General features: G+C 37.5%; 1 protein-coding gene across 4 annotated transcripts in view; it reads right to left on the bottom strand.

Moving 5' to 3' along the window:
- The window catches only part of RBMS1 (RNA binding motif single stranded interacting protein 1), a 148,369-nt gene that overhangs the window by 22,620 nt on the left and 109,562 nt on the right, over positions 1-16,187 (bottom strand). For all 4 annotated transcript variants that reach the window (XM_075028586.1, XM_075028587.1, XM_075028588.1 and 1 more), the window contains exons 4-5: positions 13,289-13,380; positions 1,261-1,418 (exon numbers count right to left, since the gene is read on the bottom strand). In XM_075028586.1, coding sequence (XP_074884687.1) covers positions 1,261-1,418; positions 13,289-13,380 — 250 coding nt within the window. The remainder of the gene's footprint in view (positions 1-1,260; positions 1,419-13,288; positions 13,381-16,187) is intronic.

Genomic DNA, 16,187 nt, shown 5'->3' with positions numbered 1-16,187 from the left:
TTGCTCGTTTTGCACTCTTAAATAAAAGAATATCATCCCATTGCTTCTAATTTTCTTTCTTTGTTTTATCTTCTTGAAACTGGACAGTCTGCCAAGCAAATACATTGGCAGGGGGCGGGAAGCGCAGAAATTTAAAATAAATAAATAAAAAAATCACAGTGCTGTGAACTACCCATAGCCAACTCATAGGGAAACCAATCCCTAAAACTTTTGGCTTCATCAGGAGATATAATTTGCTCAGTTCTTTTCTGTGCACTAATTTTAGATTCTGCTATTGGTTCAAATACAGAGCTATTGTAATACTGGCTGAACATCTGTATTACTGGAATTTGACTGTTGACAGAGATTTTATAATATATTTTGAGAACCCCAATTCTCAAAGCATGCCCCTACTTTTGATGATAGAAATCTCCAATCTAAAGCCTCCAAATTTTGAGTGCCTTACTGGGTTTAAAGCAGGACTTATTGAGAGAAAGAAAAAACATTAGAAGGGCACAGAACAGGCTTTGATGAAGAGACCCCAGAGCAAATAACTGAATTAACTAGAGAAAAAGTAGACTTACATGGACAGAATATTTGGGAGGCATCTACTAAATTATAGAAAATATTTGTTCTTGTTGATTTGGGAGAGATATTTGACCAAGCTGTCAAATATTTTAAGGTGAAATTTACTGTAAGTGAATAAAAATATTTTCCTTCCCACATGACAATAGATTAATGAGCCATAAAATTCAAATGGCTGATGTTCAAAGGGCAATGATGAGCTGAGGAGCTAATGAAGAAATTAGTTTCTCAGAGGAACTAATGAAGAAAAAGAAAGAAAAGAAAAAAAAGGGGTGGGGGGTAGGGGGTGTGGTTCTTCCTTATGGTCTCCTGTCTTGAACTCAAGCCTTGAAAGCCAGAAAAGTCACAGGAAAAGTCTATGAAGCACTGTATAACTCTTGCTTACTGGTTCAGGGATAGAAGAGAAAGGAGAAGTACAGAGAAGAGGAGGAAGCGGTGGAGAGTGAAATCTTATTTTAGATAGTTGTCCAATAAGAACAATAGGTTCAGATTTACTGATCTAAGCGAGATGAGACACAGCCATATTTGCTTTACCAAAGGAAGAATTAACAAAACCCTGCTGGCATCTCCATCTAGATATCTCCCTTTTCTTTAAAAGCTTGATCATTTCAATAATTTCTGCCTTTTCCTCCTATTCTGGTCTTTTCAATTAAAAAAGGAAAAAAGCTGCCAGCATGGCTAACACCACTGAAGTACCTTGCAAAGCCAACACCACGGCTTGTCCCACTCGAGTCCCGCAGTATCCTCGTAGAGATAACCTGCCCAAATGGTTTCAGCATGTTCTCAAGCTCCTGCTCATCCATTGAAAGTGGCAAATTGGAAATGTATAAGTTAGTCGGGTCTTGTTCTTGTTGCTGAAAGAAAATTAAAAACAATTGTTATTGGTTTTGCCACTGGAAAGACATTTTGAATATAACAATAATTACATATAACTGCTAGTACAGATTTCTACTTCTCAGGCCCCTTTCTAAAGGCTGCTCTTCCCCAGTACTAGTGACCTCCATCTTCTGTCACTGTATACAGCATTCCTGAGAAAGCTCCCCCCCTCCTATTACTGCTGACAATGACATTTTTAAGTGGAGATAAAGGTGAATAATTGACCAGTTTATAGTCCCCATTACAACTTCATGTTTCAGATTTTTCTGAAAGAAAAAAAAGAAGACAAAAATAAGATAAAAGGAAAGAAGTTAACAGACAAGGAAATACAAGACTGGTGAAAAGACCTAAATAAAGCCAGATGTAAATTAAAAAAAGAAAAGATTGGAATGACAATTTGAAAATAATACAAGGAAAAAAGGAGACAATGCATTTAAGAGTATGTACATTGCCAAAATATTACCACAAGAATAGGCTGATGCACACAGAAGTGAGTGAGACACTGTCATCTTCTCCCACACATGAACATTTTTGAGTTTTCACCAAACTTTTACATTATGCATTCAGACAATACAAAAGTCTTCCAAAAACTTTCTCTAGAAACAGACAAAATGACAGAGTAGGGCAGCCAGGAGATGAGTGATTAGGGAGGAAACAAATGTACTCACGTCTTCGCCATTCCCTTGACCTTAGGCTATCTACTTTGTGTGATCTATGTACGTACCATGAAATTCCACCTCAATCAAAAAAACATTTTTGTTGAAATCGATTATTTCCAGTGTTTGTCTACAGATTCTCCAGCTGTGGTTAAGGAGCATCTCTCTCATACTGCTAATTGCTGACCATGCTCCATGATTAAATATATTCTTAATCTATACAGATCTATATAACTTGGCCCTTATAGTTGTGCAAAATCTTGATGTCGTCACTGTGGCTCCCTGTATAGATCTAAGTCTCTGCAGGGTGCATTACATTCAGTAGAACTTTTTTGGCACTAGGAATGATATGATCTGAAACAAATTTTGTTGGCATAGTCCTCAGCATATTTTCATTCTGCACAAGAGGGACTTACAGGGAGGTTTGAATCAAACCAGAAAACAAAAACAAAACCACAACACTTGCCTACTGAAATGAAAGCATTTATTAAAGTGATTATAGCTGAATGGGTGGTGATACCTTCTTATGCAGATTAGGCATCAATTTGTCCTTAAGCTGCCCTTATATTAACAATATCTCAGTACCTTTGGTAGCATATTGCATAATTTAATAACTTGCTACCCTGGATATCACCTCTCAGTTGGGGCTGGTTTTTCCTAGGACAAAAAAAGAAAAGGAGCCCGGGCTGGAGGGGGGGAGGTCATGCCTTTTAGGCACAGAAATGAATTATTCTGTTCCAAAAACTAAGGAAACTTAAAAATGGGGAAGCAAATTCTAGGCTTATGGGCCTTCACTATTTGCATTTACCCCGAATCTCACATTTGGTTATAAAGGACTAATGTTTTGAAGTTTTCTGTAAGGGTTTTTTAAGAAATTTCAGCATCAAAGGACCTATAAAAGGGAAACGTGCTCCCATTACATCCTCCTGATCTGCATGCTATGCCACTGATATGATTGTAATTCCTAGCCACACTGAAATCCCACATACCTTACAAAACACAAACTTTTCCAAGTGCCCAAGTGTTGTCCTTGTCATCCCTTTACAGTCCATTACAACTGGCATTTGACTACCACGTAAGTTTTTCTATTTGTTATCTAGTGGAAATATCCCCCCTCCCAAAATAATACTGAATCTATACAGTACACATAGAAGTTTGTGATTTAAATTATCTTAGAAAACCTGACTTCTTTTTCATATTAGAAAATCAGCAGAAAGAGTAGACCAGAAAATGGATTCACTGAGAGGCAAGAGCTGACATTAATATTCATTTCTGGGCAGTGTTCAACCATGAGGGCAAGCCCATGTTACAGTAGTTACATTTTTGACATACAGTTCAAATTTCCTCATGTAGGAGATGTGAGATGAAGACAGCTTTCACGTTTTTAGAATTAGTTTGTTACTTAGGTTGTATTAGCCAATTTTGTTTTGCACCTTGAGATATGTAGGCTTAATTCCTTCTTTAATGAGCGCTATTAGCAAAAGCTTTATAGGAGGTTTCAGCCATGGGCATTACAAAATTGCATTTGTAGCTACAGCGTAATTTCCTGAAACTCCAAATAGTATTTGAAAGGAAAAATTTTGCATTTTTTACTTTTTATTATAAACTGTAAAATATATTGCACACAGATACCCTAAAACTTCCCTCAATAACCTAAAACAGTATACAAGCTGGAAAATCAGATCCTTTGCATATTTTAATCTAATTTGGTAGTGTTTTTATTCTATAATAACAGAAAGTCTGAATTATATTATAAAAATGTTCTCATTAAAAAGCCTAACAACATTTGGAAAGATAAAAAAAGGCCCCATTTTGTTCACACTAATAAAAATGTAATTTACATGCGAAGACAGAAATGCGTATATTCAGAAACACCTAATAGAGAAAGAAACTCAGTCAACTGCAGAATGTCAGAGCAACTTGTTTTATTTGGGTAACTGGGTAGATCACGTTCCCCTTCTCTCGGGCTCCTATTCCAGGATAGGGGTTACCATACTTTTGCATTATACAGGCAGTGTATTCAGGATGAGAGATCATGAGCTTTCCTTGCCAAAAGGGACAAAAAGACCTACTGCAATTCACTGTAACACATGAAGATCTTCCTCCATACATGCTGGGAAGCTAAATTCTTGTTCCTATCTACCCAGCAGAGAAAGCTTCATGACATAAAATCGTGTAACAACTTTGTTAGAGAAAGGAATGCTCAACTTTAAAGAGAATTAGTGACTTTACCACTAACACACATTGCAAATCCCTTAGGAACAGAAGAAAAAAAAAAAAGTGCATCTGAGGAAACTGTTCTAAGGAAATTGCTTTCTCTGAACAGAGATCATTTTGTGATGGAAAAAATTGACTTGTGGCCCATGAAACAATCCGTATTTTGCATTAGTAACTATTGGGTTTTGGCCAGGTACATGCTGAACAGGTGACTGGAAAGGACTTACTTCTACTTTTCTGACCCTTTCTCTATGTCACTGTCTATCACAGCCTGAATCCTCCCAGGAATTCAGTTATTTCTGCTTTTGATCCTCTTACGGGACATACTGACCACAGTGGAAAAAGGGAAGTTTGAAGATACTTCTACACACGTCCATAGCTAGAACTGGTAAAGATGGCAGACATGGGAGAGGGAAAGCAAAAAAGCAGCCAATGGATGAGGATGTCACACTGAAATCCTGGAATACAAGTTGAAATTTCATTCATCTGTAACTCTCCCAGAACAAAATAGTTGAAATGCCAACAACCACATTCCACAGTGCACCAGGGCTATATCTGCACTGCAGGTGCAAACCCACAGCTGCCCTGGGGCACTGCAGCAGTTCAGTTTTAAGGACAAATCACAGAATCATAGAATATCTCAAGTTGGAAGGGACCCATAAGGATCATTGAGTGCAACTAGGTCAGGATAGATTAATCCACTTCTTCACTTTGCAGGGGAAAAAAAAAAAAAAAAAAAAAAAAAAAAAGACTGCCATTGGTTCTCAAAAGAGCTCATTTACAATACTAAGATAATACTGTTGGGGTAGACCTAAAGCAAGACTAAACTCTTTCTAGAGTGTATTTGGAATTTTATACAGTTTGGCAGCAGAAAAATTATATCTATGAATGTGCAAAACACCTGCCCTCCTCCTGTTAATTACTTACATTACCATGCAGCTTCTGTCATCTCCACAAGACTACTAAACCTTAAAACAGCTATCTGGGTACATTTTGGGAGATCATAAGCAGCAACTCATTTCCTTCCCCTTAGAACATGCTAGATTTCCAAGCTGACTTCCAAATGGCAACCACAACTAGGACTCCCAATCCATCTTTATCCTGTCTTACACAAAAGGCACCGTGCAAACAGATGTTTGCTTTTATACAAGGTTTTGGCATGGAAAATGGTTAAACAGTTAAAAATTCAGGAAGTTAGGAGAGACAAACTTTTTAACTCCTCCCTCTGTCTCTCTGGCAAACAGTAGTTTAATACATTAAGTTCTGTGACTTCCTTCCTTACCAAAACCTGTCTCACCGTAGTTTAATTCACATGGTTTCCACAGTTCTGTTTCAGAAGAGAAAAATAATTCTTTCGATATCTAAGTTTCTAACTTTCATTCTGGAATTCAGCAAAAAAGTGAAACTGGCAAAAATATCTGCAAACATAACAACTCAGCTCAAACCTTGCCTATACACTGTCATTGTTCTAAGTGCTTTCAAAGGTAGGGTTTTTTCCTGTGCTTGAAATCCATGAAATCATATAAGCTGCTTTCACCTTAAAAATCTTAGATGTCTTGAAATTATTTGTATCATTTTATGGGAATGGCCAAAAAGAATTACTAAAGTCAGTGGAAATCTTCTCACTTTAGGGTAGCAAGCTAACATTTAAATATAAAAAAACCACTAAACCACTGAGATTTTTTTAAAAATTCTACATGATTTAGGAAAACTGCTTAATTCAAGAGTCTTTTTATCTCATGCAGGGTGTCCTCAGTTAATAGAGCCTTCAGCAGGTCCTGAAAGACACTTAAAGTGCTCAAAATTTGCAGATTATGGACAATGTCAGGGAATTTGTGGGCTACTGTAGGTGTCCATATTACCAAGAAAACTAGGAAGTCTTGTTTTTAGCAGTTCACATCAGCAAGTTTCTATCCGTCTTTTCTCACTGAACACCTTTAGCCACATCCCCAGAACTTCTCTAGCAGAACATAATAATACAAAGATGCAGAACAGTGCTCTTGCAGACTAATGTACTTAGTCCTAAAAAGCACTTATAGCACTAACTTAATAAGCTGACTACAAGACACAGTATTTCTCATGAAAGGGATAGGAATAATTAACTGCTAATGTTCATTTCTGTAGAAAGAGGTGATCAGGAGCCCTACATAAGGCAAAACGCTCTGCCATCATCTGAAAGAAATTAACAAAAACCTCCCTGTGCGTGTGGAACTGTTCCTAAATTGCAAGCAAGAAACTTGGCAAAACGATAAGACATCTGTTTTCTCTTGCTCTGTGTAAGGTCAGAGAGAACAGATAGCCATTCAGAAACATGTGACTAGGCACTGCTCACAGCATGGAAGATCCTCTGGCTGATAGGGAAGGGATTAAATGCTTGTCTGCCTTCGTATAGAAACTACTTTAAAATTTACAATTGGCCTGTGTCTCACTGAAATATGTCTGTTTTAGCCGCAGTTTTAATACTGTCTGACCACAGACTGTTAACAAGACAATTCAGGGGTAAAAAATCACTACCATAATCTTCACTTGTTCTCCAGAAGTGCATAAACACTATATATGATTAATAAGCTAAACATTTTAATTCATTTTCACAGGCATATCTGTATCACAAAGAGGCATAAGAACTGTATGAAAAGGAATTTTTAACTACAATAACCACTGTGTTCAAGTTTGCAATCAGACTATCACTACAACCATATGTTCCCGTTTTATTCCTTGGCATTCTTGCTTTCCCCTTGCTAGAAGGGCACCAGGGTGCTCCCTGGGAGTTCTGCATCTTGCTCATGGATGCCAGTGTTTTCAACAGAAAGCTGAATGAGCCCATCACGGTTCATAACAGGGCACTGGACCCTCATCTGAACAAGCCACAGCACTGCTTAGCAACTGAGATAAGACTTTTGTGGGTTGAAGCTGTGTACTGAAGGGAAGTGGTTGTTAACCGTCTCATTTAAGGCACATGCAATTCCTGAAATGATGGTCATTTAGCCCCCAGGTAAGCAAAATTTGGCTTACCTTCAATTTATTTTATAATGACTTTTAAGAACATTTATGAATAAAAGGTGGAAAATTGATTATATTTACTTAAAATTCTCTATTACAGTAGGATTTAATACTATTGCCTACAAAAAGTACTACAAACTAGGTAAAAAGAAACCTTTTCTTAACAAGACAGTTGTTAAAATGTGCTGTAGAAATCTGCTTGAGTTAGCTCCTGTTCGCCTGTCATCTGTTCTTTGGCATTCAGAAGCCCAGATGCAGAATAAAAAAAATGCAACATGCTTACCTTCTCTAGTTTGATTAAGTGCACTAGCTACCATGGTAACCTAAACTTATTTTCTTACTTTACTCTGTAGGAATGAAAACTGATTTAATTCTCCAGAAGGTTGCCACAGTGAAGACAAGTACAAAAAGCAATACATTATTAAAACTCATAAAAGTTAGCTGTTTCTCATTTTTGCTAACTCAAAACCATGTTCTTCATCAGCAACATAAAGGAAAACTGCCTTTAATACATTATGTTTAATAGCTGTGGAAAAGCCTCGACTTCTGTTACAGAGATGAGGGCAAGTGGCTAAGCAGCCTTCCCCTCCCAAAAACCCCATATCTGCTGTGAAGTTCACACTTACAGTGTGACAGTTCATCTTTTCCAAATATGCTTGGAAAAAAAGTCACCTAAACCAAGTTTAGAATATTAAAACAACGCTCCTGCATTGAACTTAATTGGAAAGAAAGGTAAAGCTACCAGCACATGTGGAGTGCTTCACAGTTCTGCCTTTGTAGCCACTAGCAAACAATACAAAGACTACAAATTCATGTCATCTCTGGGTTCTGGAGGATCAACGTGAACTCAGACAATGGGCTAGTATTTATCATAAAGTAAAAAGCTTCCCCACGTAATGAGTTTCAGAGAGTTTGGTCTGTTGCTTTGAGGGCCAACAGACTACTCCAGAAAACAGAAACTGTATCTTAAGAATGGTGGAAGAGCCTGTGTATGATGGTACAACATACTTTGCATTGTTATCACAGGCATCCTTCTGACACAATTTGAATAAGAAACAATTCTGAAGATAGCCCTAATTTTTTGCACAAGCCTAAAATATCTGAAAATATTTAGTGATTTGTTAATGCGAGAGCTAATACAATATAAGCAGGAGCATGCTTGTGTCAGTGGCAGTGAAGATTTTAAGGAGGAGGAAATTAAAACATTATGAATCTGTGGGGAAATCTTTGAATGGATAAACAATGAGTCTTCCCCCAAAAACGCACATTAGTACATGGAACAGCATTCCTTGGCTCAAACTAACGAGTTTCATTGACCACAAAAATCTTCCACGTGCATGGACTACTTTCATGGATTCTATTATAAGTGGCATACGTTTACTAAATGTAAGTTTGTGCTTCCGTAGGAAAAAAATAATTAGGAAAACACAAACTGGAAAAGAATGAATATCACTTGTTTAAGTTATAAATGACCTTGACAATCTTATAGCAAAGTTGTACATACAGAAGAACTAAAATCTCATGAATAGAGAAAAAGAATAGAGGAGATATTAAGGAAGGCAAGGTCTTCAACAACATAAAGTCTAGAGGATCAGGCTCATTGAGTCTATAGCAACTGCACTCAGCTTGGATGATTAAATCATTTTAAAGGGAGGACACTATACTAATTTTAAGGACAGGGCTAAAATAAATTGTGAGAACACTGGAGCGTATGTTAATCCTTGTTGTGATGCCCAAAGTACATTACAAGCTCTTTGCAAAAAGCGGTAACTCCATATGTAGAACAGTTTTGGTAGATATAAGCCTTTCACTATAGTATCTCAGGAATCTGTCAACCTACCATGAGCTAGACAATATGGCTATACAAATGTCACAGCCACACCAGGAAGGAAGTTGTTTAGCACTCAGTGAACTCTGAGCTGCCACAGCCAGGCTGGTATTCTAGCCGGCTTGTGTATCTCTACATTGCTGTCCGTACAATGTAGATATTCTCTAGCTGACTTTATCTGGGCTGCAAACACAATCATTCTCCTCCTGGCTTAAGTTTGTTAGATAGAAAGATGAGAAGAACTGGTTTTTATTAACCATTCTTATTCAGTAGTTCTTTTTTACCTTTTTTTATTTTTACATTAGTTTACATCCAGTAGAATAAGAATTAAATTCAACTTTCCATTTAAAAGGGCCAGTTTTCCAATCATCTGAAACACAGTTACTTCAGTAACTACAGTTAACTCAGTTGAATACCATTTGATGAGACAGAACTTTGTCTGAGCACTAACTCACATGCCTTGTGTTAAGTTCAAGGTCAAAAACCTTTGAGAATTTAAGTGACTCCTATCTCGATAGCATTTAGACCTCACCATCTCTAAAACATCCCTTACAGATTCTCAGTTTTTTAAATCTCCATTCAAAATGCCAATATACAGTAGATTTTCTGTGTGCATCTATCTTCCTATACAAAGGTATCTGCTATCTCCTCTGAACAGTGTAGAAACCTACAGTTATCTCACCGATTTTACCTGTGGGGTGGGGGGAAGAGACACATTTCTCAGAAAATTCACTCTCGTAGCAACCATAACAACTTTTCTAGCAAAGAAAATGGGCAGAGCTTTTCAATACTACTACTAATTTTACCTAAGAATGCACAGCTCTGCAAAATTAGAGCTTTTGAATTTGTTATTATTGGCTTATTATCGAAGCACTCCTCTAGGAGCAAGGACAATAAACTAATAACATCAAAGAAATTTCAAGAAATTAAAATGAATTAAAATAAAAGTTAGATACTCACCAGTTACTAACTAGCTTAGAAATAACAATACTCTTGCAAGACATCTATCTGCTCTTTCCGTACCTTATCTCTAGAGTAGGAGATAAGGTATTAGTTTTGTACTAGGTCCTGAAACAAGCTGGCTACCACTACAGCTTACATCCTTCTCCTCATCCCTTTCCACAGCCACTTGTACATCCCAACAAAGACAAATTACAAGACTGAACACTGGTAATACTCAGCTGGAAGAGAGGAGAGGGGCAGTAGCCCATTACCTCCGTTTTACATTTCTGTCCAAAGGCTATTCCCATCCCCTGGCAATGCAGTATCCTCTTATGTAAGCTCTGAACAGCATTATGTGACCAACAGGAATTGTTGGAGGCATTTCCGTCCCAGCAGCGACCAGAGGATACTGTTAACTAGCACAGAGCAAAACACTTCCCAAGTTGTTTTCTTTAGTCAAGCACTCCCAATTCAGATCTTGGAAAGAGCAGAATAATTGAAGACATAATGTTTCTTGAGTGATGGCCTGACACTGGGGTCCTTTGCTGACACTATCATCACGACAGCTCCTGAGAGGCGGCTGCTTCTCCAACGAGAGTGATCCCCCTGGAACAGATTTGGCAGGATTTGGCCTGAAGCCACGTCTCAGGTCCCAGGCCCTCCCGGTCTGCTCAGCAATAGCCAAAACATAGCTGGTGAGACTACATTTTTCTGGAGTCAGATCAACTTGCAAGCAGACCGCTGAGTACAGCATGATCTTACCCCATGGATAGAAAAAGCTCACAAAGTCAAATATTTGAAGTTATCTCTACAAAATAAACAACGAAGGTTTTAATACATATAATCTGAACCGCTTCTACTAAACTAGGATTTGTAGATGAACTTGCTGACATAAGTAATTTTTAAGTCACCAACTTATAGCTACAGCAGGACACCGCAAAATGAAGTTTATGGCAGCCAGAGTCAGAACAAGGCTTCAGCAATAACATTTTCCTTCCCCTTTGGCTGCTGCGGGTCAGGAACTACCACCGCGTCTGGGAGGAGGGCGAGGATGCCGAGGAGCCGTGCTGCCGGCTGACACCCTGGGCACAGCGCAATAACAACGCCTTCCCGGGGACAAATCCCACAACAGGCGTTCATTTCTCTTTGAAACTGAAGCAGTCATAGTGGTCAGTAAGGAAATCCATTGGCCAGACAGCCAAGAAACTGTCCTCCAAGTCTTTCTCTGTGACACTCAGGCTAAAGCCTGAACAGTTTCACTGCAAGACGACCACTGCACTGCACCGGTCATAACACGCAAAAGGATAAAATATTAAATACACAAAGACAACTAAACTTTTATAGTGTCTTCCATGTGAAGAGTCTGATTTGCTAATCTTGCCAAAACAACTGTAAGTGACTGGCAATTCCCAGTTTGGAGTGTCCAAGTGGAGATAGGATTTTTCAGACAAAAGGAGAGCAGCACTGCCCAGGGGAAAAAAAAGAAAAAAAAAAAATCCAGTGGCTCAAAATAGACATATATATCAAAGCACTCATACTCTTAGTCACTTGTGAATGTTTGTTGTGGTACTGTTCATTGGGTTGGTTTTGGGGTTGGTTTTTAATAACTCAAACACTCTTGCCATGTTAAGAAACAGAACAACAAGTTTCACTGGAATGCAAACTTTATAGTTACAGATTTCCCACAGGTCATCAGGCTTGACACTGTGTCAGAAAAATCAATAAAAATGTCAGGTATTATGGTGCACATTTTTTCATTAATGCTAACAGAAAGAAATATTAGCAATATTGCAACTAACTGTCAGAGGAAATGAGTCAGAAAAATATACTATGGGAAGAATTAAGAAACTATTAATTAGATTACTATAGTGAATTATTAGAGCTTCTCCATCTATTCAAGATGACAATTAAATCAGACATCAAAATTCATTAGCAAAATGAATTTACATGACTTGACATTCTCTTTTCTCCCCTCATACCTAGATATCATATCCATAAGATGGCAGACAGAGGCTTTGAAAATCTGGTGTATATTTTAAAGTGATCACCTAAAAACTAAAGATTAATTAAAAGGTCTTTATTAAGCATACATAAAACCTTATAAAAAGAAAAAAAATCCACCAAGTGTTTTCCAGTAAGCATGTATGTTTGTGTCATGGCTGTAATGAAACATGCATTAAGTATGAAACATATGGTTTCCATTTTGTTGCCCTGGAATCCATCCAAAGACATTTTATGTTGTTAGCTTAACTGTTCTCCTCAGCTGAGAAGCTGTGGAAAATATCTCATCTGAAAAAAATCTGTACCTAATGGATAACTATAAAAGATCTGCTAGATCTGCGGCAGACTACTTTATTAAAAAAAAGCCTCTGAGATTAGTAGTTAATTACTGGATTTTTTTTAATTAGAATATAATTTTCAAACTCAAAAAAATCTGCTTTAAGAGGTACCACAAATTATACGAACAGATTATGTCGGTAGTATTTTCTTTATTTAATACATTTGTAGTGGTGTTTATGGCACTCTATCGGAACCAGGCCATCTGACCTAACAAGAATGCATGATGAAATCATTACTAATGTATCATCTCCCTGATTTTATAGATTTGAGAAACTTATCTTATGCTGAAAGACCACTACTCTGAAGATAACTTTGGCTAACAACCTGATTCAGAGGCAAGGATCAGTAAAAATGAGAGAAAAAGACAAAAGTTAAGTTTTTGCCATGCTGTGCTTAAAAATTCACCCCCAAATTACCAGGCTGCTAACCTCAATAACAACAAGCAGGCAATGCATAAAACCTTTCATACCTTTGTGCTGTAAACTATTTCAGCTATTGACTTCTTTCAGGAATTAACATATTGTATTTAAACAGTTAAGCCTGCTATAGTTCTTCCAATTTATTGCTAATCTTTCTTTTGATGAAGCCAATGGAAAAATAGTATCATGAATAAAATGATAAATCCAACCAGATCGGTTTGGAGACTTTACCATACTACGTTTCTTTATTTCATTAGTTGAGATGATTTGGGATACGGCAGTCAAAATCCCCCATTTTGTTACCTTAATATATCATGTGGCTTGAGGACTGTGCTCTCCGTAAAGGGCCTGCAACTTGAAAGTTCATATTGCCAATGCTTTGCTAATGTACAAGCTTGTTCATCTTCACAACCCATTGCAAGAATTAGCTGGTTGTTTTAACTCACCTTTGCCATCTGTGCTTGGACTCCACTAGCCTTTAAAGCAGAAACCGCCTTCTGAGCAGCTGCCGGGCTGTCAAAGTCAACAAAACCGTAACCTGAAATATAAAATGTATTTCATTAACAAGACAGCAACCCACTTATAATCAAACAGTTCATATGCTACTAGCATGGTTATTTAATACAACTTTGTTGGTGAAAAGGGACAATTTGAACTCCAAAGTTCTACATGTAGTCCCAAAAATAACAATCTACCGAAGTCCTTCAACCTTGAACTGGTGGGAAACTACCCTCATAGAACAAATCAATTCCTGTGCCCACTCCTTATCAGGTTTTTGTCCAAATTGCTAACAAGTAGTATGGTGCTTTGCTTTGTGTTACCTGGTATGTACCTTCTAAGAGCAAAAGTGACATCATCAGTTTATTTTATAGAGATCAGAAAGTAAAGCATAATCTGTTAATTTTTCTAAACTCAATTCTTAGTCCAGTTTGAATAAATGACGAATAAGCCTCTAAGTTACACATCATTTACTCAAAACTGGGAGAGGACTTTAGTTTAGGAGATGCATATCTACTGCAGCGTAACCCAATTTTTGGTGAATTAGTTACTTCCTTGTATATACATAAAAGACAGTTAAATTTAAAAAGTGAGTGAAAACCCAGCTTCAGTGAAGTCAAATCAGTTTTTCCCACTGCTGTTACTGAAGCCAGGATGTAAAAAACTGTCCTGAAAGCATTGTTTATGCCATATAAGGCAATCTTTAAACATTAAAGTAAACCCAAAGTTAATTGTAACAATTTCCATAAATTTGCAATAACTTCTTTTCTTATTCTGAACAACAACATACAGCTAATGGATTCCAGGACATCTGAAGAGCAATATACCTTGGCCTTTACAGACACTGACCTTACAGGCTGGGATTTTTAATGCAACCTGAGAGTTGGATGCTCAAGCCTCACAAAAGGCACTCAGATTTTGGAAGCTACTTCCCCTCGATGTTATTGCAAACCTCATTCTGTATTTTTCAACCCCCTTCTTTCCCACCAGTGAACTACCTCAAATATTAAAGAAATCCCTCTCCAATGTTTAAGTTAGGTTAAAAGAAAACAAACAAAACTCCCAACAACTAAAAAAAAAAAAAAACCTCTAGAGGAGTAGAAAATGGAATTATTTCTTCAGAAGGTAACAGTATTCTCTCACAATAAGTCTATACTGAGGACAAAATGGTTGTGTAAAGATAAAAAACTGAACAAGCTTTGAAGTCCTTAACTTGGGAAAAACAGCTCGAGCAGCCTCGTACATCAGTGCAAGCTTATTTAACCTGCCAAGAAGCTGAAGAAAGCAGCATATTGTTCTATGTAACTTGTGGTGTTGTGGACTCTTAAATCTTGACATGAAACAGAGTGAATTAGCTCATACCAAGTTTTGTGCTGCCAAAGCAAAACTAGCTTTCCATACCCAAAACTAGCTTTCCATACCCTTGACAGGCTAGGTTATCAACACCACCACACTGCAGGGCGCAATATATATAAATTATATAGTGATACCAAGCATGCCATCAAAGCTGGCTTTGCCACCTCCTAGATGATACATAAACTTAATTGCTTGTTGTTCCATACCCATGGTATGGTTTTTTTTGGCAAAAGCCAGAGATGCTGTCAATCTTTTGGTTAAATTCCAGGTAGGTATCTGCATTCTGCCTACTTATGCTCCTACTGCAATTTCAATGACATGCAGTGAGCTTCCCTGCAGCCTTAATTTGCTGTATACAGACTGTTAGTTACCGCTTTTCACCAGAGAGATTTAAAATCTGCATTGGAAAAGTCAGCTTAAATCTCTTAAAACATTAATGTGAAAATTTCTGTATCAGTGACAAAGCTACTGAAGTCTTCAGGAACTGGGGGAGTTAAGTGCTGTCATAGGTATTAATGAATTAAAATAATTGAAAAGAGCACCTCCTCTTTCCTAGTCACAATATATGCAGATATAATGAATTAAAATAATTGAAAAGAGCACCTCCTCTTTCCTAGTCACAATATATGCAGATGACATCTGCATAAAAGCTAGGGAAAAAATATCCAGAAATTTCAGTTTCTGAACTGTCAGGACCCCTTTAATTGCTTAAGATGGGGAACTGAGAAGCTATGCCCCTGCACTGCTTTCAAGTTCTGCACAAAAACTGTGTCCTTATTAATGATGAACTCTCCTCTCCTGCCTCTGCCTATCAGCTTTACGCTCATTCATGAGCTTTATGCTTATTAACATTGCTAAATCAGCTGACTTAATTCTTCACTTTGCTTAGAAATTATCCTCTTAATTGTAAAAAAAAAAAAAAAAAAAGAGGTCTGAAATCTGATATTTCAATGTCTGCTACCACACCTTATCCCGCCATGCGCGTTACTGGGATATGATCTCACTGCAATTGCAATGAGTGATGAAAATCAGTGAACTGATGTATCCAGCTTAACTAAAGGAGTTCTAATTTTTTTCCAGCTGCAATTACTTCAGTGAAAACTAACCCTCTCTTTTCTCCCAATGCATTCAATAGCATATAACAAAACACAATTAGAGTATTGGAACATGTAATTAAGTGCTGCTTTAAACTACTCTAATCAATGGAGCTGATTTCCACACTATATAATTTTTTCAGATGCTTAGTACAGTTGAATGGTCTTCTGTAAGCTTCCCTAGTTTCTCCAGGCAAAAGAGGAAGAGCTGCTTTTAACTCCATTTTTGTTTTTAAAATAGAGGCAAACTGCCAGCCAGCGCTGTGCATGTCAGCTTCACTCCGGCACCACTGACATAGGCTGTCTGCCAGCTCCACTGGAAACAAACGTATTGAGTACACCAACCACGGGCAAGAATAAGACTAGTTTAGGAATAAGAATGGCAAAAAAAACCACC

Source organism: Buteo buteo, chromosome 5 (assembly GCF_964188355.1).
Source record: "Buteo buteo chromosome 5, bButBut1.hap1.1, whole genome shotgun sequence".
NCBI classification, from domain to species: Eukaryota; Metazoa; Chordata; class Aves; order Accipitriformes; family Accipitridae; genus Buteo; species Buteo buteo.
The sequence above is the reverse complement of the archived record's forward strand: the minus strand, read 5'-3'. Positions and strand labels throughout refer to the sequence as shown.